Source organism: Chiloscyllium plagiosum, chromosome 36 (genome assembly GCF_004010195.1).
Source record: "Chiloscyllium plagiosum isolate BGI_BamShark_2017 chromosome 36, ASM401019v2, whole genome shotgun sequence".
NCBI lineage: Eukaryota > Metazoa > Chordata > Chondrichthyes > Orectolobiformes > Hemiscylliidae > Chiloscyllium > Chiloscyllium plagiosum.
This window is the reverse complement of record NC_057745.1, coordinates 20,272,385-20,300,227: the sequence shown is the minus strand read 5'-3', so window position 1 is coordinate 20,300,227 and position 27,843 is coordinate 20,272,385. Positions and strand designations below refer to the sequence as shown.

The 27,843-nt window shown below is 38.8% G+C and overlaps 1 protein-coding gene across 1 annotated transcript; it reads right to left on the bottom strand.

The window, feature by feature from the left end:
• Positions 1-773: 773 nt before the first annotated feature.
• dnaaf4 (dynein axonemal assembly factor 4) lies at positions 774-27,843 on the bottom strand. The gene is made up of 10 exons (XM_043677046.1): positions 27,674-27,843; positions 25,581-25,728; positions 25,283-25,416; positions 21,065-21,305; positions 19,000-19,142; positions 17,409-17,518; positions 13,425-13,578; positions 12,728-12,833; positions 11,181-11,297; positions 774-1,741 (listed from the first exon to the last, which is right to left on the bottom strand). Exons 1-9 carry the CDS (start codon positions 27,794-27,796, stop codon positions 11,188-11,190), a joined length of 1,269 nt encoding a protein of 422 aa, XP_043532981.1. The 5' UTR covers positions 27,797-27,843; the 3' UTR covers positions 774-1,741; positions 11,181-11,187.

Below are 27,843 nucleotides of genomic sequence, written 5' to 3'. Positions count from 1 at the left end.
GCTCTTAAAACAGTAAATGGCTGAGGGATGTAGCAATTGGCAGGGGTCCATTCACCACTAACTTTCTAGATCTTGCAGTGGCCAACCCTGCTACCCAAAAAATCCTGCCCCATATACTTCATATCTACCAAACCTGGTTGTTTTAATTTTATTCATGAAAACAAAAAGCAACAGAAGCTGGAAAACTGAGATTTAATATAAGTGCTGGAAAAATTTCATAGCTCGGGCAGCATCTGCAGAGAGAGAAACAGGGTCAATGTTTTGAGTTGAATATGACTGTTCTTAGGATATACAGAGTGTAATATGCCTGAATGCCTCGGAGCAAAGAATGTCTGAGCTCTTAGAGTCAGAGAGATGCACAGCATGGAAACAGACTCTTCGCTCCAACTCGTCCATGCTGACCAGATACCCTAACCTAATCTAGTCCCATTTGCCAGTACATGGCCCATATCCCTCTAAACCCTTTCTATTCATATACCTATCCAGATGCTTTTTAAATGTTGTAATTGTACCAGCCTCCACCACTTCCTCAGCAGATCATTCCACACATGAACCACCCTCTGTGTGAAATAGTTGCCCTTTAGGTCCTTTTTAAATTCTTCCCCTCTCACCTGAAACCTATTTTCTCTACTTCTGGACTCCCCCAACCTGGGGAAAAGACATTATCTGTATACCATATCCATGCCCCTTATGATTTTATAAACCTCTATAAAATCACCCATTTGTCTCTCATGCTCCAGGGAAAACAGCCCCAGCCTATTCAGCCTCTCCCGATGTCTGAAATCCTCCAACTTTGGCAACATCCTTGTAAATCTTTTCTGAACTCTTTCAAGTTTCACACCATCGTTCTGATAGGAAATTCTATTATTCAAAATGAATAGGGTGACTGAAAAAAGTTTTCCAATTACTATGCATACCTGTCTGACACAATGGAAGTGTAACAACCTAGTCATGAAATGCAAATTCCAGAATTAATTCACACATTAGTCTTTCACCAGCAATCACCAGAACATTTATGGAGTCAGAATGCATATTGTGGGCATACAGCAACTGTCTCAAAGATGCCTGAATGTTATTAAAACAGAAGTATCAAAATGTACATTAATTTAAGATATTGTATTAAAATTGATTCAATAATATAAACTCAATCAAATTAAAAGATCGGGCACTGTTAAGTATGAATCATTATTACGTGAGGTATTGAAAATGTTTGCCGATTCTGAGGTGTCAGGTACTTCACAAACACAATTATGCATCTAACTATGTTAAATGAGATAACATCAGACAGTTTAATAATTAAAGCAAAGTAACTTAGTACAAGTTAAAAAGTGTAAAATTTGCTCAATCCTCGTTCTCCTTAGTACACCACATTTATCATGGTAAATATTTTGGAATTTTTTTTAGAAAAGCAAATAAGATGGTAATCATCAACAATAAAACAACTCCGGTGAAAGTTTGTTATATTATTTCAGAATAACAACAGATAACCATTGTCCAGTGACACTTTAATGTGGATATCATGTCTTCTTTTAAGATACTGTTCTTCAGCAGATTGCTTTGAATCTCATTCTCTTCTCCTTATTGTTCACCGGTTTCTTCTTTTGTTGTACCTCAGTGATATTGAAAGCATTGGGCTATTGTTGGATCCATTCCCTTTTCCTCTTTAAATAATCATTTTCGTTTTCTATTTTCCATATTCTCACACTCTCTTTACACCCATTTTCTGCTCCAGATGAGTTACCTAATTTCACCATTAAATTAAAATTTCAGGTTTAAAAATGTCTTTGAAAACACAATTATGGCAGTATAATAAAACGCTATTCCAATTTATCATTCTAGCTTTATCATAACATTATCATTCTAAAATTCACATAAAATCATTAATGCTTTAGAGAAATGATGTTCAAATGAAACAACAGGCTACCAGGACTGTATTATTGTTTAATCTGACTTAAAAGCCTCCATTGCATTTTTCAAGTAGTTATTTCCAAAACGTGGAATTTTCATTGTTAAGTTACGAATGGAAAAAGCAATACTGTTTGTTTGAAACTGAACACATAGCATCATGATATCGGAGCATCCCAACTGGCATTACTTAGTCTAGTTCTCACCGCAGTACAGGAATGCGGTGATGGCAACCAGCTTTCTCACTAGGCGTTACGTTGACTAGTGGAGCGCTTGGTTGTCAAACACTCACTGCTATAGTTCATAAAACTGCTGTACTATAATGAGAATGGGACTGTATATTAGTGACACATAAGAGCACTAGAGAAATTCCACCAGCAATGTATCTTCCCCATTTGCTGGAATCAATAGGAGGACGATTGAATAAATGTTAGTGCATGAATAATATTTTAAGCCAGCTCTGCAATTACTAATGAAAAACATCTGCAAAATCAACTAAAATAAACTGGATCGCTGAAAAGTATCTACCCCATCAGGTCCTGTTTTCATAAATTTCAGATGGCCACTGTTACAGAGGAGGACAAAGAAAATGCTATAACAACACTGTTATGAAGGTATAGAGGTGTACTGTACCTTTAAGAGAGTTGAAAAGCTAGCAAGGACTGACAAAGCACAGAGAGTCCTGAACAAAGTAAGAATGTAACACTTGGGAAACTGATAGCTACAACTGAGTTGTCATGAAACAAAAACAAATTCAAATTCAGCCAATCAGTTTAAATTATGCCCCAAGAAAACGAAATCCAATCAAATTTGAATTTAGTATTTTGATAATATTAAAACCAGTGAAACGATCTGATGTTTTGGGATATAAAACCGGACATTTTGAACAATTAGAAGAAGAACTGCAAGGCCATCTACAAATATAGACTGCTGGTTGAAGAGCTCTCTGAAAGATACCTGTCTATAAGAAGTTTGCACAGCAGAACACTGAAACTGACCTAGAGAAAATCTACAGAGGAAAATGTACAAAGGAGAATCGACAAAGCATGGTTTTTGAACCATGTTTTTTTTTGTAAATCTTAATCAGGATTTTGTTTTATCGGACCAGTATTGTAGAGTGGGAGGTAAAAGATAGGTTTAAAATAAAGGAGTTGTAAATAGTTGTTGGTTTTAATATTTCTTTGTTGGACTTCAAGAATAAAATTGGTAATTTTTACTTTAAACAGTGACCTCTGGGATAGATGTTTGCCTCTCAAATTTTAACAGGTTACAGCGTAAGGTGAACTTTTTCTGTGTGGCTGGTTTAAATTAGCTGAGAGGTTTACCCTGTGTTGTAACAACATCCTAAGCTCTCCCTGAAGACTGGCAGCAATGGCATTTATGATTTGCAGGGGTTTGCTATAAAGTGTTCAAAATGGTGACAACTTGATCATCAAGCAAAATCATGATTTGAGCTTCAACTTCTTAATGATTAGACAGAGTAGCAGAATTTAAGGGAAAGAAAAGGAAGCAATTCTTGTGCTCCAGATCCTGCCATCTTATGGGAGATCCTACTCCATAGGCCCAAAGACCTACAGGTCAAGGGTCAGCCTGTTCAGTCACATAAAGATTTGTGACAAAAATTTGCAATTTTGAGTAGATGTCATCCTTGAATCGAAGGGCAGCCAACAACAACAAGAAGGAAAATATGGAAAGATTTACCTTTTATTTGGTCTGTGTGCTTGACAAAGTGAGTTTAACATGTATTCATCACAAAATAGCAAGACTGTATAAAATGAAATTTGAATAACTCATTCACTTTGTTGAATGGAGAGGAGTCACATTTGTAGAGTACATGAAAGATGGTGAATTCAATATTTTCAATTTGCTTGATTTCAGTAAAAAATGTATTTTTTTGATGATTACAAAGTAAGAAACTGTGCAGTTTAGAAAGTAAATTAGAATTATTCCTACTTTTCCCCATAACCTATCTAGAAAGTGCTAATTTTATTTGACGTACGTTTCTGCTGGTCTCTGAAACGTCTGATTAGAATTTAAATTCCTGTCATGTTGACAACAGGTGTGTCCATTGGCTTTTTAACCCAGCCAATGTGTCACTCTTGGTTTTCCAACCAATTTATATGAGCCAGCTTAATGACAGGGGATATCTGGTCGGGTTGGACCGAAGGATTTGTTTCCATGCTGTACATCTCTATGCCTCTATGACTCTATGTGTTAATTTCAACTTCAAAATTTAAAGCAACATGCCAACCATGGATTTTGGAGTCAACAGCACAACAAAAGGAACTGACTGAATTTAAATCAGATATTCAAAGATTGTGCCTTGTTTCATCTCTTGTTTCATCTTGTGATGCTGCTTTGGATGAGATGCTAGCAATGTAAGAGTCCACATAAACATTTTCTTCCCTATTGTGAGAAGAAAAGGTCTGCCCATGAAACAGAAGTGCAGGCTGGAAGAAGCCCACGTGTTCAGAAAGAAGAGCAGGAATGACATAAGCAGAGTAGAAAAGGTGAGAATGGCACTTCACTGACATCCTGTGAGGTATATTATATCAACACTTTGCTCTGCTTTCTCAAGCATACTTCAATAATTCATTCCTCACACTACTTTGAAGTTCTACCTATCCCTTTCTGCCTGTACACTTCCTCACATTCACCACTGACACATCTTTAAATGCAATGTCACTTTAGTTACTTTCCCGTTTTGCAAAGGAAGCACAGAACACACGGAGGAGATGCAGACCAATGGCAGGTTCCCAGCCATCTCTCCGTTGACAACTCCAGAGAAGGCATCCCTGGATATCAATAGAATCTTAATGTGTCTAGCTATTCAAGTTGGGGACCCACCTAGACACCTGGTTACAGAATTAAATATTTTACAACCATGTGGCAAACCAACTCAGACATGTTGACTTGATAATTAGCCATTGTCCACAAAGGACCAAAAGTATCTCCATTACAGAAAGATTATTGGCTACATATAGCTTGAGGGACAATATTCCGTAAGGATGGGGCAAAGTGAGGGGTGGCAGGCCTCCAATATAGAGTCATACAACATTGAAACAGGCCATTCAGCCCAACTTGTGAAACTCAAACTGAGCATAACTGAGCAGGTTAATGTCACCTGGTAGCACTGCTAACAACAACTTCCATCATTTTGCTGATGATTATGGGGCAGCAATTGGCCAGATTGGGTCTGTCCCTGTTGACAGGGCATAGGAGGCAGTTTTCTATATTGTCAGTTCTGAGTTATATCTGCACTTGAATAATTTGGCTAAAGATACAGTTTTCCTGGAGCACAAGTCTTCAGTACTGTTTCTGAAATGTTGTCAGAGCCCACACTGTTTCCAAAATCAAGTGCCTTCAGCTATTCTTGATATCATGTGGAGAGAGTTCCATAGGCCAAAATTATAGATTGGCTTTTATTATGGACACTTCAATAGGCCAACTGCAAGTGTGTACAAACCTGACATTAATGGCTTGCTAATTTTGAATGCTAGTTTAAAAAGGTTGCATGATATTCTAGCCTTGGATAAACATCACTCTTATGATCTGCAGCAAAGTGCTCTCTAATTTATTGCCAGTAGGGAATTGTGGGTGAGCCAAGAAAAAGATGATAGAATAAATGCCCTTGCGATTGATGAATGTTCCAGGATATACTGAGTAGATTAACTAATACACCCATGCAGTAAATAATCTACTGCACCTGTGAAAATTCAGTCAGGATCTCAAAGTACTTGCCCATTCTATCCGGCAATATCATGGGCAAAGTTGACATAATTGCCTGCCCTGCCAAACAAATCATCAGTCACCAGCATTATGCATTTATGGGTTGCTGACCATGAATCTCTCCATCACAGCCTTGGAAGGATCAAGAAGCAAACAATGAGGGTGATAATGATTTTTGACCGTCTCGGGTAAAAAGTGATTATCAGGTCCACTTGGCAACTAATAAAGTTCCAGCCAGCTGAAAGGTCAGCCACTACCTGATGCAACATATTCAGCCAGCTGAGACACTGCTGTTGTGATGTGCTGGAAGTTTAAACACTACCTGTGGACCATGTGGTAATAAGTATGTACTCCTGTGAGTTGCATCTTTCTGCTCATAACCTCGCTCCTGTGGAGCTGCAGATCTGTGAGAAACAGGCTAATGCTGTTTCTGATGCTGCTAATCATTTTGGTCCTCATCTGAGGTCCAACATAATGCAGTAGAAAGGACACACATGTTGATCTGATAGTACGGAGCTTCAAAAAATGAGGATCAGATAAACAAACCTCCAAAGTTGTCAAAGTTGCATCTCAACACAAATACTATGTAACAAAACAGGCAGGAAATCAGCTGTAAGATTTCAGGACAGGTTTTCCTGTCATGTGTTCAGTCCCTTGATTGCTGTGTATTAACCCTATTTTCACGAAGAAGTTTCGCAAACACTTGAGATCCACAGTAAAATTGAAAAAGCAGTGTTAATTACACTGAAATTGACTGATTAATGATTGAAATTGTCAACTCCACCTTCCCAAGGGGTTGTTCACATGCAGTCTATCATGTTGCAGTGAAATGTGGAATTCAATGTGTTGGAGATGAGTTGCATTTGTCCATTTGCTGGGTATTGAACATGATATGCCACTATATAAAATGTGATTTATATCTTTAATTGGCACCAATTACTTTATCATGAGTATTTCAATTAAGCTTGGTTTTGTCTTTAACTTCTCCACAGACACTTTTAGGAAAAACTAACTGAACAGTCACGGTAGTCCAGTTGGAAATCAAGTGTAAAGTGTAATGATAGAAATGAGGTCAGCCAGGTGGACCTCATAGAATATGAGCTCCCTGATTGGAGCTGTAATCAGATCCAATTAGGAAGCCCTGGCAGATAGATTTTTTTTAAAAAAGTGTCAGAGATTCTGTTCAGCTGGCTCTGAAGGAGCTAGCTTAGTGGCAAGACTCTTCACATGTAAATAATGGGCGAGTTGGTGACAAGTGGCGTTATTTCAGCAGTGATGAGAGAAAAACATGCTCCTAAAGAAATTGGCTCACAACAGTCATCTTTGAGCTGGAGTAAGCATTTCTGGCATCATGTTGCTATTTGGAAAACTTGACTCATTCAATCCTGCCGTCGGAGACTTGTTTCTTTTCAGGCAAATGGCACTAGGGCAGATGACAAGCAACAAGTAATTTCCCTGACAGCTTGTGGACCCATAGCTTTTTCAGTTATTAGGTGCCTAACCTTTCCTGAGGCACCTTTCAAGAGTTGACGTATTTAGATAAGGAATATTATGACCCCAGCATCCCCTAACTCTAAGATGCTATCAGTTTTACTGGGTGATTTGAGAACCAGGGTAATCTGTATTGGGATTTCTGACTGGGTTAAGATGATGGCAGAGGCACATGACTTTGGTTTAAACCTTTAATGAAATGCTGAGGAACTGTTTGGTATGCGGAATGAATGATGTAACCACGCAAAAGCATCACTAGCTGAAGCCCAAGAGGACTTCAAATGGTATTCCAACTAGCTGTGTCATTAGAAAATGCAGAAAGTGGAGCATGTGAGTTGCAGAGTATTCCGAAGGAATTGGACACTCTTGCCATCCAACTGTGTTTGGGGGAAACATCGCTTGAGTAAAGGCAATTGCACAGCCTCACTCAGGACATATCCTGAACAGAAAGACTCTGGTTAGCCCACAGCAAAACCCCAAAACAAAGCCAAATCTCGACCAAATGGTTGAAATTTTCTTCAGAATCCAGGCCAGAAAACCATTGTAGTTGCTGCTGGTACACAGCAAAAGAGTCTTACTAGACTTTAAATTGAGTAAGTGAACTCATAGGCTGGTATCCAGGAGAGTATACACCATGGAAAGACCACCTATATCTGGTTTGGAACAGTTAAATTGCTTAGCAACATCCAAATCAGCACCAATCAAATAAAATGTCTAGTTAAATGGTCGTCCAATTCTAATGGAGGTCAATACTGGTGTGGCCGTTTCAGTGATCACAGAACCAGTCTTTAACAAAATTCACTCTGGACTCCAACTCTTAAGTTTACACAAGACTTCAGCTTGACTGAGAACCTATACTGGGGAATCTTTACATATTAAGGGTGCAACTTCAGCTTTGGTCTCTGATGAGAAACAGCTGGTTCAGTTACCACTGATTGTAGTAAAATGCTTGGGGCTGAAAATGTGTTGCTGGAAAAGCGCAGCAGGTCAGGCAGCATCCAAGGAGCAGGAGAATCGACGTTTCGGGCATGAGCCCTTCTTCAGGAACCCCTTGCAAGGATGCCTTCCTTGAAGAAGCTCTCTTCCTCCCTCTACAAGGATTTCAGTGAGTCCCTCTCTCACTGCACACCCCAGGTCATCTCCTCTGCACAGAAGCTCTTCTCCTGCTCCTTGGATGCTGCCTGACCTGCTGCGCTTTTCCAGCAACACATTTTCAGCTCTGATCTCCAGCATCTGCAGTCCTCACTTTCTCCTCAAAGGTAAAATGCTTGGGCCCAAGCTTGATGGGGCAAAATTGGTTGAGGAAGAGTCACCTGGATTGGCTCAATATTTTTTGCATAGAAAATGGCAGCCTGAGTGAAATCTTAATTAAATGCCTGGATTTTTTCAGGAAGTCTAGGAACAATCAAAAGCACCAAAGTCACCTTGCACATTGACTAGGAAGCAATTCCACAATTCTGAGAGGTCCACCCAGTGCCACTTCCCTTACGGGCAAAAGTAGAGACATAAACAAGCACATTGGACAGCGAAGGAATCATCAAACCAGCCCTGTTTGTGGAATGGGCAGCACCAGTTGTACTGATTGTGAAGGTTGATTCATCTTTCTGGCTATTTTAAACAAACGATAAACTGCTTTTCACAGCTGGAGAAATATAGAGGATTTATACACAAAGCTGGTAGGGGAGCTATCCTTTACAAAGCTGGATATAAGCCATGTGTACTTGCAATTGCAGTCAGAAGAGGATTCCCAGAAAAATGCCACACTTAATACCCATAAGGATTTGTATCAATATACAAGTCTGCTGTTTAAGGGTATCATCAACCTGTGCAATTTTTCAGCAGATGGTGGAGAATGTTTTATGAGGTTTACCACAGGTCACCATTTACCTAGATGATGTGCTATTAACTGAAATTTCATACATAACCAGGCCTCCATCCTGGCACCTTTGCATCAACTCTTAAAAAAAGGGTCAGCCTTGGAAATGGTTGCATAGCCAAGTCATATAATCATAGAGAAGGGAAACAGCTATCATACTCTAAGGTATTGGCACACTATCATCTCAAGCAAGCTCTGGTATTAACATGTGATGCCTCCCCACATAGCATCGGGGTAGTATTAGCTCATAGGTGGCCCAATGGAGGGGAACACCCAATGGCATATACATCCAGGACTTTAGTTTATGCAGAACATAAATATACCCAGATAGACAAGGAAGGTTTGGCAATCATATTTGAAGTCAGGAAGTTCTACCAATATCTTTACAGACGTAAATTTGAAATAATAACATATTAATAAACCTTGTTACGTCTACTTAAAGAAGACAAGGCAGTGCCGCCCGTAGGTTCAGGCAAAATTCAGCACTGGGCTTGAATATTCCTGATGAAGGGATTTTGCCCGAAATGTCGATTTTCCTGCTCCTCAGATGCTGCCTGACCTGCTGTGCTTTTCCAGCACCACTCTATCTAAACTCTGGTTTTCAGCATCTGCAGTTCTCACTTTTGCCTAATGTAAGATCAGGTCCAGTGACATATAAAGTTCATGCAGTTGTGACGGTCCTGAAAAAGAATGTTGACCATATGAAAACCGCAGTTGAAACTTTATTGCTGGAACAGCACAGCAGGTCAGGCAGCAACCAGGGAACAGGAGATTCGACGTTTCGGGCACAGGCCCTTCTTCATTCCTGAAGAAGGAATGCAAGGCAAAGTTGGAGGAACCTGACCTGGTGCGAAAATGATCCAGGAGGAGCGACAAAAAAAACAACCAACGTATACCCTTGGAATCAGAGGGGGAGGGATGTAGTGATAGTAACAAGGTCAGCCAGGTGAACCTCATAGAATGAGTTCCCTGATTGGGGCAGTTAGGCGGTAGTGTGGGGGTTAATTTTTTTAAAAATTAACAGGAAAAAAAAATAAACTGGAGTGTTCACACCTGCACACATACAACATGGGTGCTGGGGGAAAAAATAAGCACTACCGCAGTTAGGAGAAAAAAAATAAACAGGAGTGTAATGACACGGCTTATCACAGGCCACTCGGGTGTTTCTTTTCTTCTTGGTGGTGGAAATTTGAATAAAGATTCATGCACTTTGTGTCTTTCGCTGTGTCTCACACCTGCACACACACAACATGGTGCTGGGGAAAAAATAAGCACTACCGCAGTTAGGCGGTAGTGTGGGGGTAAGAAAAAAGTGTGTCAGACATTCTGTTCACTCTAAAGAAAAAAAAATTTAAAAAAATAAACAGGAGTGTCAGAGATTCTGTTACTCTGACAGCTGGCTTTTACAGAGCTGAATCAGTGCCAAGGACTCTTCATGGTAAACAAAGGGCGACTTGGTGGATAACAGCCTATGTGGAGTTATTCCATAAAGCTTCACTACAATGGAGTCAAGGTTGATGCAAGGTTGACTGGAGACTCAAGCGAGTAATTTCAAATAACAACATTTCTTGGCAGAGATATAGTCATTCCAAAGTCATGTGAATGAGTACATCTGCCAGCTGCAGTTTTAACTGGAGCTGTTCAGCAGGTGAAGACTTTATAATGCAACTGTTCTAACAGATCTAAAATGGTTGTGTAACAGGCATACGATTAACTATTCCAACCTCATAACTGTGAAGGCATATACTCAATTCTAAAAGGAGTACCACAAATGAATAAAAGACTTCAGCTTCTCATAAAGAAAGAAATGCAATTGCACCATTAATTAATTCATTGCAGTATTAGTCAAGGACTCTAGAAATCTTTTAGTTCAAACTGATTTAACTTCAAATTTTCCTCAGAAAATCGAACAAAGGCTGATTTGGATTATTGCTTTGGATTTATTTGCCCCTCCGAAAACAATGTTTATGTCCCAACAGAAGGTGTAAGACAGAAATACACTAACTGTCAGTAAATATTTAGATGTGCACTTGCAATGCAAAGGCATACAAGGCTATGGGCCAAGTGCTTGTAAACGGGAACAGAATTGTTAGGTGGTTGTTTTTGACCAGTGCACACACAATGGGCTGAAGGGCTTTTTTTTCTGTGAATAGATCTCTAAATTCTTGACATTTCTTACCTTGCATTTAGGGGTCTGGAGGTGTTCCTTGAATCACTCGTCGTATCTTTTCTGCATCGTCTTGTATTGTCTTGTTATTTGGGTCAATCTTGAGAGCCGCTTCAAAATCCTGAAGGCCTGCCAGACCATAAATTAAATAATCCCTTGAATAAATCAAATCTGCTGTGATGTGATTGTAAACCACAAAATTCATATTGAATTACTAGAATGTACTGGTCTGCAAGATCTCAGTTGAAGAAGCAGTGGGAAAATATAATTGGCTTCAGTGTGCCTAGACTATTAACAGGAAAAAATATCAGAATTCTAAATTATGATTAGCAAGCAATTGCAGATTTTGCACATTTGCTGAGTGTGTTTCTCTTCACCCTCAATGATGGCGAGATGAAGTTTGGTTAGAACACATGCCAAATTGCATAGTTCACCAACACTGACAACCACACAGCTAAATCCCATAGCTCCATGTTCCAACATAACTTTGTTAAGGTTTAGATGGACAGGTTGAGTTGGGAAAAAATGAAGTTTTATCTCCTCACTCCTTGTGATGTTGGGCATATAAAGGTATGGTGGTACAGTGGTTAGCACTGCTGCCTCACAGCGCCAGGGGCCATGGTTCAATTTCAGCCTTGGGTGACTGTCTGTGTGGCATTTGCATGCTCTCCCATGTCTATGTGGATTTCTTCCAGGTGCTCTGGGTTCCTCCAAAAGTCCAAAGATATGTAGGTTAGGTGGATTGGCCAAAATGAATTGCCCATAGTGTCCTGGGTTAGCTGTGGTCACCGTGAGGTTACGGAAATAGGCTGGGATGCTCTTTGGAGGACTCTGGAAAATTCAATGGGCCGAATAGCCTCTCCGTACAGCTTAGGGATTCTATAATTCTATAAATGACCTGAAAAGTGAGAAAATAAGGGAAAGAGCGAAGCACAAAGAAATAGCTATATGCTATTGTTTTGCTGACTGTGGTTAAAATTTATTCTTAAACACACACTAATCTGTACATTGCCATACCTGAAGTTAATTCTAAATAACTTCAGAGTTCATTAACTGGTGCGGTATTTGAATCTTCACATATTACAGTATTAAGGAAAGAATGAGAAAGAGGAAAAAAGTTGGGAAGGGAAAAACTGGTGTAGCCCTGTTTTAATTCCAATATCTAATATTTGCTAATTATATATTACTACATTTTTTTTCATATGTTTGTGGGATAGGGATGTTGCTGGCTTCACCAGCAATTATTGCTCATCCAGAGGACGGTTAAGAGCCAACTACATTGCCAAGAGTCTGGAGACACATGAGCCAGACGAGGTAAAGAGGCAGATTTTCTTCCAGAAAGTCCCAAAAGTCTGTTTTATAATTTACCATAATTTATGAACAATAAAAAGGCTTTCTCTTAATTCCATATTTTTAACAAATTCAAATTTCACCAACTACCATAATAGACTTTGAATCCATATCCCCAGAACAACAGGCGAGAGTTCTGGATTACTAGTCGAGTGAAATTACCACTATCCCCTAATTTCAGTGCACAAAGTATCAAAAAGTTCTCTTACCTTCTACGTAGAGTTCCAGCTCACAAAATGCTGTTCCTCTTCGAACATGGGCTTTCAGTCTGCCATTTGCATTATCTGGAACAGCAGGAGTTAACAAATCAAGTGCCTAAAGGAAAAATATATAGTTAAGCAAGTAAAAAGATATAATATAAAAAGAGCTGTAGGTTATGTTTAAAAAGTGTGTGTAAAATATTCCAAGAGTAGTAAGTAACTTAAAGCATCATGCACCAACCTAGCAATCACAGTGTTTCCACTCAGGCCACAGATTAAAATAGCAAATCAAGTCCCGGTGACTGCCACAGAATTTAATCCGTATCTATTTAAAAAGAATACTGTCATTTTGGCTGGATGATTTTGCAACCTTCAATTTAATGAGTTGCTCTAGCATAAGAGAGGGAATGATTGTGGCCCCTGTTTATCCCCTGACACAGGAAGCAATGCATTCCACATCAGAGAAATAAAAATGTGGGACAAATAACCAAACGCCAATCCCTTCATAACAAATATATAATTTCATATTGTTCTGTAACAGATGGAATTTTATGATTTACCTTAATTTTGTAACTGACCCTGATGCAAAAAGTGACTTGGACACAGGAAGGTTCTTAAATGTGCACACAAACTGAATTATGGTTAATTTTGCCTTATTCAATTGATCAGCATTAACTAATTTCCCAGAAACTGAACATGAACTAACCTTGGAGGAGTCTTCAATGGCTTTGTGTAAATTTCTTAGTTTAAGGTGGCTTGCAGCCCGGTTCAGATATAGGGCTGGAAGTTTATTATTCAATTGTATTCCCAAATTATAGGCATTAATTGCTGCAAGATAATCTCCGGATGCAAAGAGCTTGCTGGAAGAGAAAAATAATATTTGAACAATATGATAACCTGATTTGAAGTGTATTACAGGGAAATTAAACAGGTCTTCATGGCTAACAATGTACAGACTGCCACAAATGAAGATCACTTACTGCAGTTAGTCATTACTTTATTATCGACAACAATGTAATATATTCCAGAATTTCTTTCAGAGGATACATAGAAAAGGCAAATCATTGAATTAATTTTCCAAGTGCCACATAATTATGTGAAAGACCAAACAGTTCCTGTTCATAAACAATTTGAATATGGAGGGCTACAGAGTTGCGGCATCACTGACTTCACCTAACATAGATGCATGCATTGTTTTCAAAGGACAATATGGTTAATTGTAACATTTACATTCTGAGTGGAAAGTAAGTTTCAACCAATTAGGTAGCAGATAGAAAGGCAAATGGAGGAAAGGCAATGGCACAGTGGTATTATCACTAGGCTATTAATCCAGAAACCAAGGAAATATTCTGGAGACTCAGGTTCAGAACCCCCCATGGCAGTTGGTGGAATTTTAATTCAATAAAAATTTGGAATTAGGTAGTTCCTGCTTTGTTTCAAGGGCCAGATGCCTTATAAATATGGTTACTGGGAGACCAGATCTAACTTTTGTGACCTTGGCTGATGACTCCATTAAGCAACCCCTTGACTGAAATTGGGCATCAATACAATGCAGCCTGTTCTTCCACAAAGACTATGGTGAAGCAGATAAAAACTTCCAGAGGAAGATATTCAATGTTTGGATCAGCGTTGAAGGGCATTGCAGTTCACTCCAGACAGAGTACATCACATTATCCCAAGATGCTGTATTCTGTACAACTGGAGTAGGCAACAAGGGGAGGTGATGGCCTAGTGATATTATTGCCAGACCGTTAATTCAGAGACCCAGATAGGGTTCTGAGGCCCGGGTTCCAGTTCAACCATGGCAGATGGTGGAATTTGAATTCAATAAATATCTGGAATTAAGAATCTAATGAAGACCATGAATCCATTGACGATTGTTGGAAAAACCCATCAGGTTCACTGATACCCTTAAGGGAAGGAAACTGCCATCCTTACCTGGTCTGGCCTACATGTGACTCGACCCACAGCAACGCGGTTGACTCTTAAATGCCCTCTAGGCAATCCCATGAATGAATAAACAAAAAATGATGGATTCTGAAGAGCTGGGAGACTATCAGCAGTCATATGAGGAGGAAGATGGTGACATAGCACAGGAGGAACATCACGTTCTGCATGATTGAGCACTGAAGCATCGAGTGCAATAAGACACACTGGTTAACTGACACCAGTTCCAATAACTGAGAGCTGGTTACAGTGATTACTCATTGACTGTAGGTGTGCTGGTTCTTGAAGGGCAAGCTATCCCTGACTGCTGCCATTCGCAAATGTATCTTCTGCTTGTTTTATTGTTTGCTTTTACCATTGCTGATTAAAAGTGAATGATGTGAAACTTTTGAAGGCTTTCCTGTATGTGAAGGAACCACACTGAACAATGATAAGCTGTTGGGCTACAAAGGACATTGGGGAAAGAGTAGCACTGCCTAAGATAGGACTGTAAGTTGGAATGAAGCTAAGGACAGATAAGCTGTGCAGCTTTTTCTTAAATAGCAATAGATGTTTGAATATGCACTTGTAAATGCAATGAAGCATCAGCTGTACCATCTATGTGTTAAGAAAAGCATTACTTTTGCTTGCCCTTCCACTACGTGCATGGTGAATGGTAGCTCAAAATTGCCACCACTTGGCTGAGTGCATGGCTGGGCTTTAAATACAGCATTAGCAATAGGAATCTTGGGATGTCCAGCACAGGTAAGTATTGCTACCTATGACAAGTGGAAGAATACAACAAGCAGAAAACCATAGAGGTGTGATGCAAAATAATGAGGCAGGTTGGGAAGAGAGCATGAGAAAAATTGCCAGATCTTGTGGACATCACCATGACACTCACCAAAATTGGTATTTAGCCAATTCTGGTGAGATTCAGCACTTTATATCACCGTTTTTCCAACTATTATGTTATTAGCATCAGGATCAGCAGAAATCATTGAAAGGCTTCAGCAACAGACCAGAATGGCTTCTAGACTGATGGGTCAGTTATTGAATGGGTGAGCAAGTTGTTTCAATCAGTAGTCCGTCATTAATGTACTGGCTGTTTTCTCTGGATATTAAAATAATGTTTAAACAAATGCAATGATGAGTAGTTTTTTTAATCCTCAAATCATCTTCCTATCTCATTGACTAACACTTTCCTGGAGAATTGCAGAAGTACTTCAAATAAAGTATTTCCTCAGAGATGGTGAGATTGTAATATTCTGTGTCACAAACTGCTGCTAAAGCAAATAAATTTCCACCAGTCAAGTACATCTTGTGAGTGGCATTTATTCAAGCAAATGTCACAATATCATTTGTCAAGATATTTTGGCAGAATCATATCATCTCTCATTTTCTGCCCATGTCTCTTTTTTTCAGCATCTACCTTAATTCTTGTTTAAAAGCTCTTATACGCTCAGCAGCAGTTGTTTTGACAGCAGGTTGAGACAGAGAATTCCACACTCTAACCAACTCTTTTTGTGTCTTCACCCAATTTTTATGCATATACATGTCTGGCAAGAATTACTGTATAGTGACCAAAGCAAAAACACGGGGTAATTCTCTCCTTTTTAACCAAAGGCAGTTAAGACTCCTTTCAGTCACTGTGTGAAGATCATACAGCTAATTCCCTTCAATGTCTCAACTTTACCTCTACATTTTCCCAATGAAGTGTCTCCATTTATTTGGTGCCTTTTCGAATTAACTTTCTTAATTTTCGTTAGTCACAAGCAGAGACTCCCGTGAATTAGTAGAGCTGTTCAGTAGAGCTTTTGAGTGCTTTGAAGATGTCCCTAACAATTGTTTCCAACAATCGACAATGGATTCATGCCATGACCATGTGGAATACTTGTTTCAGAAGTCTCCTGTCAGGCATATAAATGATATGCTCTGCCTAGCGGAAATGGTTTTGTGGTTAAGTCTTCCATTGTGGATATGTTGGCTTGGGAGAGAATACTGCTGTTTGATCACCTTTCTTGCTATTGAATTTGGAGAATTTGCAAAGGTATCACTGGTAGCATTTGTCCAATGCCTCAAATGGCCTGAGGAGGTTCCCCAGATATAAAAATGGACATATTGTTCAGGATCTCACCGTTGATCTTAATTAACAAATTATTGTGGCATGAGAGCTGACTGGAAGAGGGGACCTTACATTTTCTTGAGTTTAGTGAAAAGCCTATTGTTTCAAATGCTTCAATGAAGGAATCAACAATCACTTTGGACACAGTTTTTAAGTGAATACACACACAAGCATCATCTGTTTACTGCACCCACTCACCGGAGCTGAGTGGTTTTAGTATTGGATGGAAGGTGATATGAATTAAACAGTTTCCCATCTGTTAGGAAAATTACTTCCGTCAGTGGGTAATTTGGTGGTGAGGTGCAGTATTGCAGACAAGAAGTTGGAGAATAAGTTTGGTGTAATGAAACAGCCTTACCTGACCTTGCTTGACAGAGACTCTGATGTTCCATTGATGAGGATTAAGGCTTACATGTCATCATGGAGTAGGTGGAGGATGGCAAAAACTTCTGATGGCAGGAAAACTGGAGGAGGATACTCCATAAGTCTTCACAGGTGGTGGAGACAAAGACTTTTTGAGTGTTTGAAAATGGCCAAGTACAGCAGTTGGTCCTGTTCCTTGTATTTTACCGATGAGTTAGGGAAGTGTGAAGTTTTTTAATATTACAATCAATTGTTAAAAATGTTGTCATAACTTACTTCCCCTTATCCTTCAGCCAGTCTGGATTTTTCTCCTCTTCTTTCAGGTCTTTAAGCTCAGGGATATTTGCATTTTTAGCTCGTCTAGCTTCTGCCTGTTTTCTTAACCACTGTAAACAAATGAAGAACCTTAGTTCATAAATTTTCATTGTATATTATATTTCTTAAGGCATCTTAACTTACACAAAGTTAAAAATCACACAACACCAGGTTATATGGAAACACTAGCTTTCAGAGTGCTACTCCTTCATCAGGTAGCTGTAGAACAGGATCATAAGACAAAGAATTTATAGCAAAAGATTACAGTGTCATGCAGCTGAAATGATATATTGAACAGACCTAGATTGTTGTTAAGTCTTTCATCTTTTAGAATGGGTTGCAGGTTTCGTTTCATTAATATGTATATTCCAGAATTTCTTTTAAGTTACATTCTCGAGATAACTTAAAGTTTTATGATGTCTCAGCTCAGAAACCTTTCATACATTGTATGAGCTGAGATGTCACTTTTTTTTAATAAAACCTTACGATATCTCAAGAATGTGACTTAAAAGAAGTTCTGGGATTAACATATTAATGAACCGAAACCTGCAAAGCTTTCTAAAAGATGAAAGACTTAACAGCAATCTAGGTTTGTTCAATATTTCATTTCAGCTGCATGATTCTGTAATCTTTTGCTATAAATTCTGTGTCTTATGATCCTGTTCCACAGCTACCTGAAGAAGCAGCGCTCCGAAAGCTAGTGTTTCCAAATAAACCTGTTGGACCATAACCTGGTGTTGTGTGATTTTTAACTTTGTCCACCCTAGTCCGAAACTGGCACCTCCACATCATAACTTATACAAAGCTGCTTTATAAACTTAGCAACTTCATTCTCGAAATTCTAAATCAAATCTATAAAGACCATTTTAAGTGTAAACGTTTGATCACATCCTAGATTTTCGGTTATAATATATGGACAACAAAGAAACAAGAATAAATTAAACCAAAGCTCAAATGTAAACCAACAGCAACTAATCAACAGCACCACACAGAATCATATCTAGGATTCCTCACAGTGAGTTTCAGAATTTACTTGAACTACATTAAAAATTGATCAAGATTAAGACATGACATTCATCAAAGTAAGATTGTAATCCAAGTATAATCATGGCATTCCTGTACCCCAAGCAATAACAAACTAAAATCTGGCAGAAACCCAAATAAATTTGCCTATTCATGCTATTGAAGAGGAACTCTGTATAAGTGAGTACAAAGAACAGAAAAAGATAATTAAAATGTAAAATAAATTAGAAAAAATATTAATTCCCAGCACCTACTTAGAGATGCAATATTTTTTTCTACCTATTATTTTATTCTGCAAACAACAGGTTTTACTAAAATCAATACAAAACCACCATAATTTCCTTATCCTTTCAATTTGAAACTCATCTCTAACCGGATATTTAAACTAATTACGTGAGCTGCCAAACCATCAGAGTTAACAATGTATAAATACTTCTTTGTTTTCTGAGATTCACAGGTCCAGAAACAATTTCTCCATTGATTATGGCATGTGTTTGAAGAAATGTATTCACTTTTACAAAACCCAAACCTCTTCCTCCTCTGCAATAAGAGATTCTCTCAGTGCTGTAGGAAAAACTCGTGGTGTGAATTGTACTTCAATATTGCCAGCTGAACGGGGATCTGGGATGATTTTGTCATTGTAGTTTTCAGCAAACATGTTGGCAGCTGTACCTGCAATTAATCAATGGTTAAAAGTTAACCATTAAATACCATCCTGCAAAAATTATTATACTTTTTGTTTGCAGTTAGGAACTAAAGTAGGAGGAAAAGGTACCTTTATTAATATGATCTACAGATTTGCCACAGATATATCAGGAAACAACTGACTTCTTTGATAAACAAATCTTTACGATACGGAAAAAGGAATTTCAAGGCATTGAACTATGCATTGTCAAGTAGAATGAATAAAACCAAAAGTTAGCGCCAATCCAATTTATTTAACCTTATTTAAACAAAAGATATTGGAGCTGATAATGTGGTCATGTCAAGGTGGCACTAGAACTGCAAAGTACTAAACACTAAGTCACAATGTCAACTTATAAAATAAATGCGAGGTCAGCCAACTTGCATATTTGAACGCTACATATGGCATATTACACCTGCTTGATTAGATGTAACAACTTCACACCATTATTCTTCTGCTTTTGATGAGTTTTTGGCTGCTCGTGAATAGTCTAATTATTTTTCATCCAGAAAATGTTCTGGACAGAATGACCCTTTTTAGTGGGCAGGCTTTGTAGGTCCTGCAATGAACGATGTCCCTTTTTGGAGGAGAGCACCATCTTGAGGTCAAACCATAAGCAGAGTAGCATGGATGGAAAATATGATGTTTGAGCAGGTAAGAAAAAACATTTTTGGTTAAACAAAATCAACAGTGTCAGTATAAAAAGGAATGCTTATCTTAATTGAATACATTTGAGCTGCTGTATCCTGATGTTGTCACAGTGCTACACATATTAGGTATTAAACACATTCAGTGTCAAACATCGCACCAGAAGATTCTGTACAGTTGCATGTTCACTTCTCAGTCCTCAGTATATTGATGAAATGTCTTCTCTCAAATAAAGGGGAGGCATTAGTATAGTGGTATTATCACTGGACTGTTAATTCAGAGATCCAGTAATGTTCTAGGGATCTGGGTTTGAATCCTGCCACAGCAGATTATGGAACTTAAATTCAATAAAAATGTGGAATTAAGAGTCCCTTGTCGGAAAAACCCATTAGTTCACTAATGTCCTTTAGGGAATGAAACTGTTATCCTTACTTCGCCTGGACTACATGTGACTCCAGACCACAGCAGTGTGGTTGACTTTTAAGTGTCCTCTGGGATGAGCAATAAATGCTGGCCTAGCCAGTGACACTCTCATCCCGTGAATGAATAAAAAGTGCTTTTTGGTGAAGTAAGTTGTTTAGCTAAATAATAAAGTATCTTTAACAAATATCCAAAAGAAAGAAGTACACTTCTATAATACCTGTTTATACATACAGCAAAAAAATGACATAATATAAACATGATTTTTGGATCGAGTACTGGTTTATTATTCTCTAAATTCCAATTTAAAGCCCCAAACATCAAATTCCACACTCAGTCGTGCAAAGAAACTGCAAAAGAGAGATCAACCCATTCCCCCCAACTTATCCCCAAAATCAGCAAATCAGCATAGAATCATAGAATCCCTACAGTGCGGAAACAGACTCTTTGGCACAACAAGTCCACACCTACCTTCCAAAGAGTAACCCACCCAGACCCAATCGCCTACCGTATGACTCAGGTCAGTCATGCTGGCAGTACATTTGAATATTCCAACAAACAAGTTACTTTGTTCCAACTAACATGGGCTAACCTAAGGTCTCTCTTGGCTAAGAGTGTAGTTGAGCATAAGGGAAGGAGGAAACCAAAGGCAGGGAGAAAACTTAAAATGAGTGAGAGGTACAATGAATCTGAAATCCACTTAGCTTAATGTCACATGCTGCATCTTTTATGGGTATTCTTAAGACTTGTTATTTTAATGTTATTTTAAATTCTCTCTTGCTGATTTTGTCTTTATGTAAAAGGAAATCCGAATTAAATCGCTGATTTGAAATAGGTTTACCTCCTTTAACTGAATGTTTGTTTGAAGTTCGTGAGTCAGAATTCTGTATTTTGGCTTCTTCCTTCTTCTTCATCCTCCTTTTCTCTGCCTCAATTTTCTGCTTTGCATGCTTTAGTTCCTCCTTTCTCTTTAATTTCTCTTCTTCATGCTTCTGCAGCTTCCACTGTTCCAACTCTTCAGTAGCTTTTCTTCGCTCTTGTTCTTTCATCTCTTCAATCTGTTTTCTGGCATGTTCCTCTATCTGTACAATTGTCGTGCAAGTTTATTATTCTGAAACATCATGTTTAGGTCAAATTTTCAAGTTTCTGACTCTCACATTTAACAATACTACAGCTTTAAGAGGTATTTTTGTCCTTTTTTTTAATAAATGAAAAAAGGTTGAGATAGAGGCACAAATCAGTCTGCTGAAAGCCAATAAAGCAAACAGGTTGTGAGGCCTTGGGTGTTTTCTCAAGTTGGAACAATAGAAGCAGCTTGAATGGGTGGGGTCAAGCTCCCACAGAACCAGGATCTTTAGTTCTGGTTTTCTGCAGGTGCTGGATGTGGAAGCTCTGAATTTTTTTCCTCTCTGTTTTAGTTAAAAGCTGGGGTTCTCTTCCTGCTGCTAGAATTGCATGTGAGACAATCTATTTTACCGAATTTGCCTTTGCCAAGGATGTGCTTTTGGCATGTTACTATACTGAAATAGTTAATTAGTGGTTGTTAATATATATGTTCTTTTGTTAACCATTTCAGTAGAGTTACAGTTAAGTCAATTCTTTTCTTTTATTTTCATTCTATCTGTATTTTAACTATAGTGTAAATATAAAGTGTATTTGGCTTGAAGTCAAGTAGTTTCACCCATTGAATTGCAGCTGGAATGCAACCCCTTACACTTACCTTTAAAGTAAGAAGATGTTAGGGTCTAGACTATCTTCTTGATATATTTTCAGGGGGTTTGGTCTGGTTCATTACACAAGTATATAAAAATTTCATTCTAATTAAATCTACGAACTTCGTATCAGAATGTACTTTAGCTTTACAATGAAGCTTAAAGAGTGTTTTAAGTATTTCTACATTTTTAGTAATGCATATTGCAATGTTGGTGGGAAAAGTAGAAATGAAAATTACATTAATACTTTATGGATTGCTAGCATAGAAAATGTAAATCTAATAAGCATACTTCAGATAGAAAAGGAATGACTATAATTTTAGACAGCGGATGGAGTCAGTGGAAACACAAAAAACTGAGGCATGGTATATGTTGTGTGAAAGAAAGAAGAAATGTTAATCTGTACAATCAGATTCAGTAGATGACAGAAGGTACTGATTACAGAGTAAATTTTGGAGAATTCTCTCTCCTCACAATGCAATTAGGCTACCGACACAACCATAAATAAATCCTCTTACAATTGATGTAGTTTACACCTTTGCTAGAATTATAAATGTAAGATAAAAGAATTAAAGTATGAAAAATGGAGGCAAATTATTGACATAATCCAAACCATCCACCAGCATGTAATTTGTTCCAAGTTTGTATTCATGGGTAATGTATGTTGAATGAAGAATTAGTTATAGAGATGTACAGCACAGAAACAGATCCTTCATTCCAACTTGTCCATGCAAACCAGTTATCCCAACCTAATCTGCTCCCATTTGCCAGCACTTGGCCCATATCCCTCTAAACCCTTCCTATTCATATACACATCCAGATGCCTTTTAAATATTGCAATTGTTTTCCACCACTTCCTCTGACAACTCATTCCATACACGTACCACTCTCTGCATGAAAAAGTTGCCCTTTAGGACTCTTTTATATCTTTCCCCTCTCACCTTAAACCTATGCCCTCTAGTTCTGGAATTCCCCCACCCCAGGGAAAAGACTTTGTCTATTTATCCTATCCATGCCACTCATGATTTTGTAAACCTCTATAAGGTCACCCCTCAGCCTCCGATGCTCCAGGGAAAACAGCCCCAGCCTATTCAGCCTCTCCCTACACTCAAATCCTCAAACTCTGGCAACATCCTTATAAATCTTTTCTGAACCCTTTCAAGTTTCACAACATTCTTTCAATAGGAAGGAGACCAGAATTGCATGCAATATTCCAAAAGTGGCCTAACCAACATCCTGTACAACCGCAACATGACCTCCCAATTCCTATACTCAATACTATGACCAACAAAGGAAAGCATACCAAATGCCTTCTTCACTATCCCATCTACCTGCAACTCTACTTTCAAGGAGCTATGAACTTGCACTCCAAGGTTTCTTTGTTCAGCAACACTCCCTAGGACCTTACTTCCTGCTAAGATTCGCTTTCTCAAAATGCAGCACCTCACATTTACTTAAATTAAATTCCATCTGCCACTCCTCAGCCCATTGGCCCATCTAATCAAGATTCCGTTGTACTCTGAGGTAATCTTCTTCACTGTCCATTACACCTCCAATTTTGGTGTCATCTGCAAACTTACTAGCTATACTTCCTACGTTCACATCCAAATCATTTACATAAATGACGAAAAGTAGTGGACCCAGCACCGATCCTTGTCGCACTCCACCGGTCACAGGTCTCCAGTCTGAAAAACAACCCTCCACCACCACCCTCTGTCTTCTACCTTTGAGCCAGTTCTGTATCTAAATGGCTAGTTCTCCCTGTATTCCATGAGATCTAACCTTGCTAAGCAGTCTCCCATGGGGAACCTTGTTGAATGCCTTATTTAAGTCCATGTAGATCACATCCACCCCTCTGCCCTCATCAATCCTCTTTGTTACTTCAAAAAAACTCAATCAAATTCATGAGACATGATTTCCCACGCACAAAGCCATGTTGACTATCCCTAATCAGTCCTTGCTTTTCTAAATACACATAAATCCTGTCACTCAGGATTTCCTCCAACAACTTGCCCACCACCAACGTCAGGCTCACTGATTTTTAGTTCCCTGGCTTGTCCTTACCGCCTTTCTTAAATAGTGGCACCACGTTAGCCAACCTCCAGTCTTCTGGCACCTCACCTGTGACTATCAATGATACAAATATCTCAGTAAGAGGCCCAGCAATCACTTCCCTAGTTTCCCACAGGGTTCTAGGGTACACCTGATCAGGTCCTGGGATTTATCCACCATTATGTGTTTCAAGACATCCAGCACTTTCTCCTCTGTAATATGGACATTTTTCAAGATGACACCATCTATTTCCCTACATTCTATATCTTTCATGTTCATCTCACAGTAAACACTGATGCAAAATACTCGTTTAGTATCTCCCCCAACTCCTGCAGCTCCACACAAAGGCCACCTTGCTGATCATTAAGGGGCCCTATTGTCTCCCTTTTACCCTTTTGTCCTTATGTATTTGTAAAAACCCTTTGGATTCTCCTTAACCCTATTTGCCAAAGCTATCTCATGTCCCCTTCTTGTCCTCCTGATTTCCCTTTTAAGTATACTTACTGCCTTTATACTCTAAGAATTCACTCGATCTCTCCTGATATATGCTTCCTTCTTTTTCTTCACCAAACCCTGAATTTCTCTAGTCATCCAGCATTCCCTACACTTACCAGCCTTTCCTTTCACCCGAACAGAAATATACTGTCTCTGGACTCTTGTTATCTCATTTCTGAAGGCTTCCCATTTTCCAGCAATCCCTTTACCTGAAAACATCTTCCCTCAATTAGCTTTTGAAAGTTTTGCCTAACATCGTCAATATTAACCTTCCTCCAATTTAGAACTTCAACTTTTAGATCTTTGGAACAAAGTCAAACAAAAGGTTAATACAACAAGCTTTTCATACAACTATGAGAGAAGCCTAACAAGGATAAAAGTGTATATGTATACAATCTTATATTCTTTGAATTAATGAGATTGTAACATTTGAATGATTGTCTCACATTACCACCACTCCATTTGATTATATTAGTCAAGCCTTTGACTATCAATCCTCAAGTTTTAAGTTTATATCTTGTAGCATTGTCAAAAAGGAAAAGAGTATTACAGAAAATGTGCGAGATCTGCATAGGGGAGATAAGTCTTGTTTTGATTAAATTACTATGTTACTACACTACCATGACTGCTGGCCATCTTGAACTGTACTCGAGACTTTAATTCCTTTTCTAGCTTTATTGTACAAATGGCTTGAATTCATAGTTTTATATTAAATTACTCTGTCAGTAAGTCTATTTTAAGTAGACAATATTGTGCACAACAAGAAGATTAAATATTTTAACAGGTTCTACAATAGTTACCTTCATTGTCTTTTCCAATGAGTACTTCTCATTTTCTCGTTTTTTAATTGCCTTTTCTTTTGCTGCCTCTTGTGCCTTTTCTTGAGCAGCAAGTATTGCATTCTCCCTCCTTTTCTGCAACTTTTCCTTACTAACTATCAAAGAACAGTCAATGTAATTATATGATGCAAAGAAAAACTAGTTATGTCTAACTACAAAATTTAAAGTAACTGTCATGAGCAGTACTGCTAATGCAATTCATATCCATTTTAATTTTATAGGATTCAATATATAGCAAAATATCTAAATCATTGCTTACCTTCAACCGTTGTAAGTTGCTCCCACATTCGCGATTCTTTCTTACACAAGGTGAAGATAACAACATCATTGCCAACTTTAGCAGAGCTTTTCGATTCATCAATAGAAGCAAATAATATTACCTCAAACAGAAATGGAGGAAAGTTCACCTGTTAAAGTAAAAAATTTAGAATCAAAATCTGGAGGCAAAGGCTCGAAGGTAGAAGTCAAAAGGTGGTGATGGAGGGTTGGTTTTCACACTGGAGGCCTGTGACCAGCAATGTGCCACAAGGATCGGTGCTGGGTCCACTGTTTTTCATTGATTTGGATGTAAATATAGTAGGTATGGTTAGTAAGTTTGCACATGACACCAAAATTGGAGGTGTGGTCGACAACGAAGAAGGTTACCTCAGAGTACAACAGAATCTTGATCAGATGGGCCATTGGGGCAAAGGCTGGCATATGAAGTTTAATTTAGATAAATGTGAGGTGTTGCATTTTGGAAAGGCAAATCAGGACAGGACTTATATACTTAATAGTAAGGTCCTCGGGAGTGTTGCTGAACAAAGAGTCCTTGGACTGCAGGTTCATAGTTCCTTGAAAGAGGAGTTACAAGTAGATAGGATAGTGAAGGTGGCATTTGGTATGCTTGCCTTTATTGGTCAGTGCATTGAGTATAGGAGTTGGGAGGTCATGTTGCAGCTATACTGGACATTGGTTCGGCCACTATTGGAATACTGTGTGCAATTCTGGTCTCCCTGCTAAGGAAGAATGTTGTGAACCTTGAAAGTGTTCAGAAAAGATTTACAAGGATGTTGGCAGGGGTGGAGGGTTTCAGCTATAGGGAGAGGCTGAATAGGCTGCAGCTATTCTTCATCGAGTGTCAGAGGCTGAGGGATGATCTTATAGGAGGTTTATAAAATCATGAGAGGCATGGAGAGGGTAAACATTGTGAGGGAGTCCAAAACTAGAGAGCATAGGTTTAAATTGAGAGGGGAAAGATTTAACAGAGACCAAAAGGGCTAACTTTTCAAACAAAGGGTGGTGAGTGTATTGAATGGATTGCCAGAGGAAGTGATGGAGATTGGTACAATACAACGTTTAAAAGGCATAGGTATAGGAATAGGAAGACTTTAGAGGGATTTGGGCCAAATGGTCAACATGGACATGGTGGACTGAAGGGTCTGTTTCTGTGCAGTATATCTACATAACTCTATGAATCTAAATGCAGGTTCGCAATTCCAAAGTAAATTAAGTGTATTCATTCTCTACTTCTTTTATAAACTAAAAACAGAAATTTAATGTAGCTCAATACATTAACAATCTTTTTAAATGATTTGTGGATGAGGACTATTCTAAGGGTTGCACCAATGCCACATTCACGTGATTAAAGGTCAGTCTGTGGGAAGTTAAAAATCACAGAACACCAAGTTATAGTCTGACAGTTTTAATTGGAAGCACTACCTTTCGGAGCACTGCTTCTTCATCAGGTGGTTGTCTGTGGAAATGAATAGCAGCTACTGGAGCTTTTAGGAGTTGACAATGGGTTGTGTGTGGTAGCAGCCCATTTTTGGGCTCTATCTCCACCTGCTGTTTACTCTTCCCCTCTCCATCTTCTATATAAATACCAATCTTTTCCTAATTCGGAGATGCCGGTGTTGGACTGGGTGTATAAAGTTAAAAATCACACAACACCAGGTTATAGTCCAACAGGTTTAATTGATTGTCTGTTAAGCCTTTCATCTGTTAGAATACAGTGATAGTTTAACTGTAGTGTGCTTCCAATTAAACCTGTTGGACTATAACCTGGTGTTGTGTGATTTTCAATCTTTTCCTAGTTACCATCAGTTCTGAAGAAGGGTCAATGGATCCGAAACGTCAACTGTGATTTCTCTCCGCCAAACCTGGTGAGTTTTTCCAACAATTTATGTAACGAAAATAGTTTTGTGGCTTTAAAGCACTTTGATAAAGTGACTGGCCTCACAAGGTAGAATTAAGATGGTAACAGCAGAAGCTGACAGCCTGTGCTTTGCTTGTGAAACAAATGTATAGCCCAGGGGTACAGGCAGCTCCCCTCTCCATTTCCGAGCACAGCCGCCCACGGGGATCCCTCACCTTTAAATAATCCTCGGTACAGAAAATGTCCGCTTTCCCAGCCCTCACTCCCTTCAGCGGCACCGTTATAAACACTTGGCTGTCCACCTGGTCCCAAGTGTAACCCTTAACCTGCAGCGGCATCTTTACGGACAGCAGCCCGTTGCTAAGCGACGCGCGTCCCGCTCACT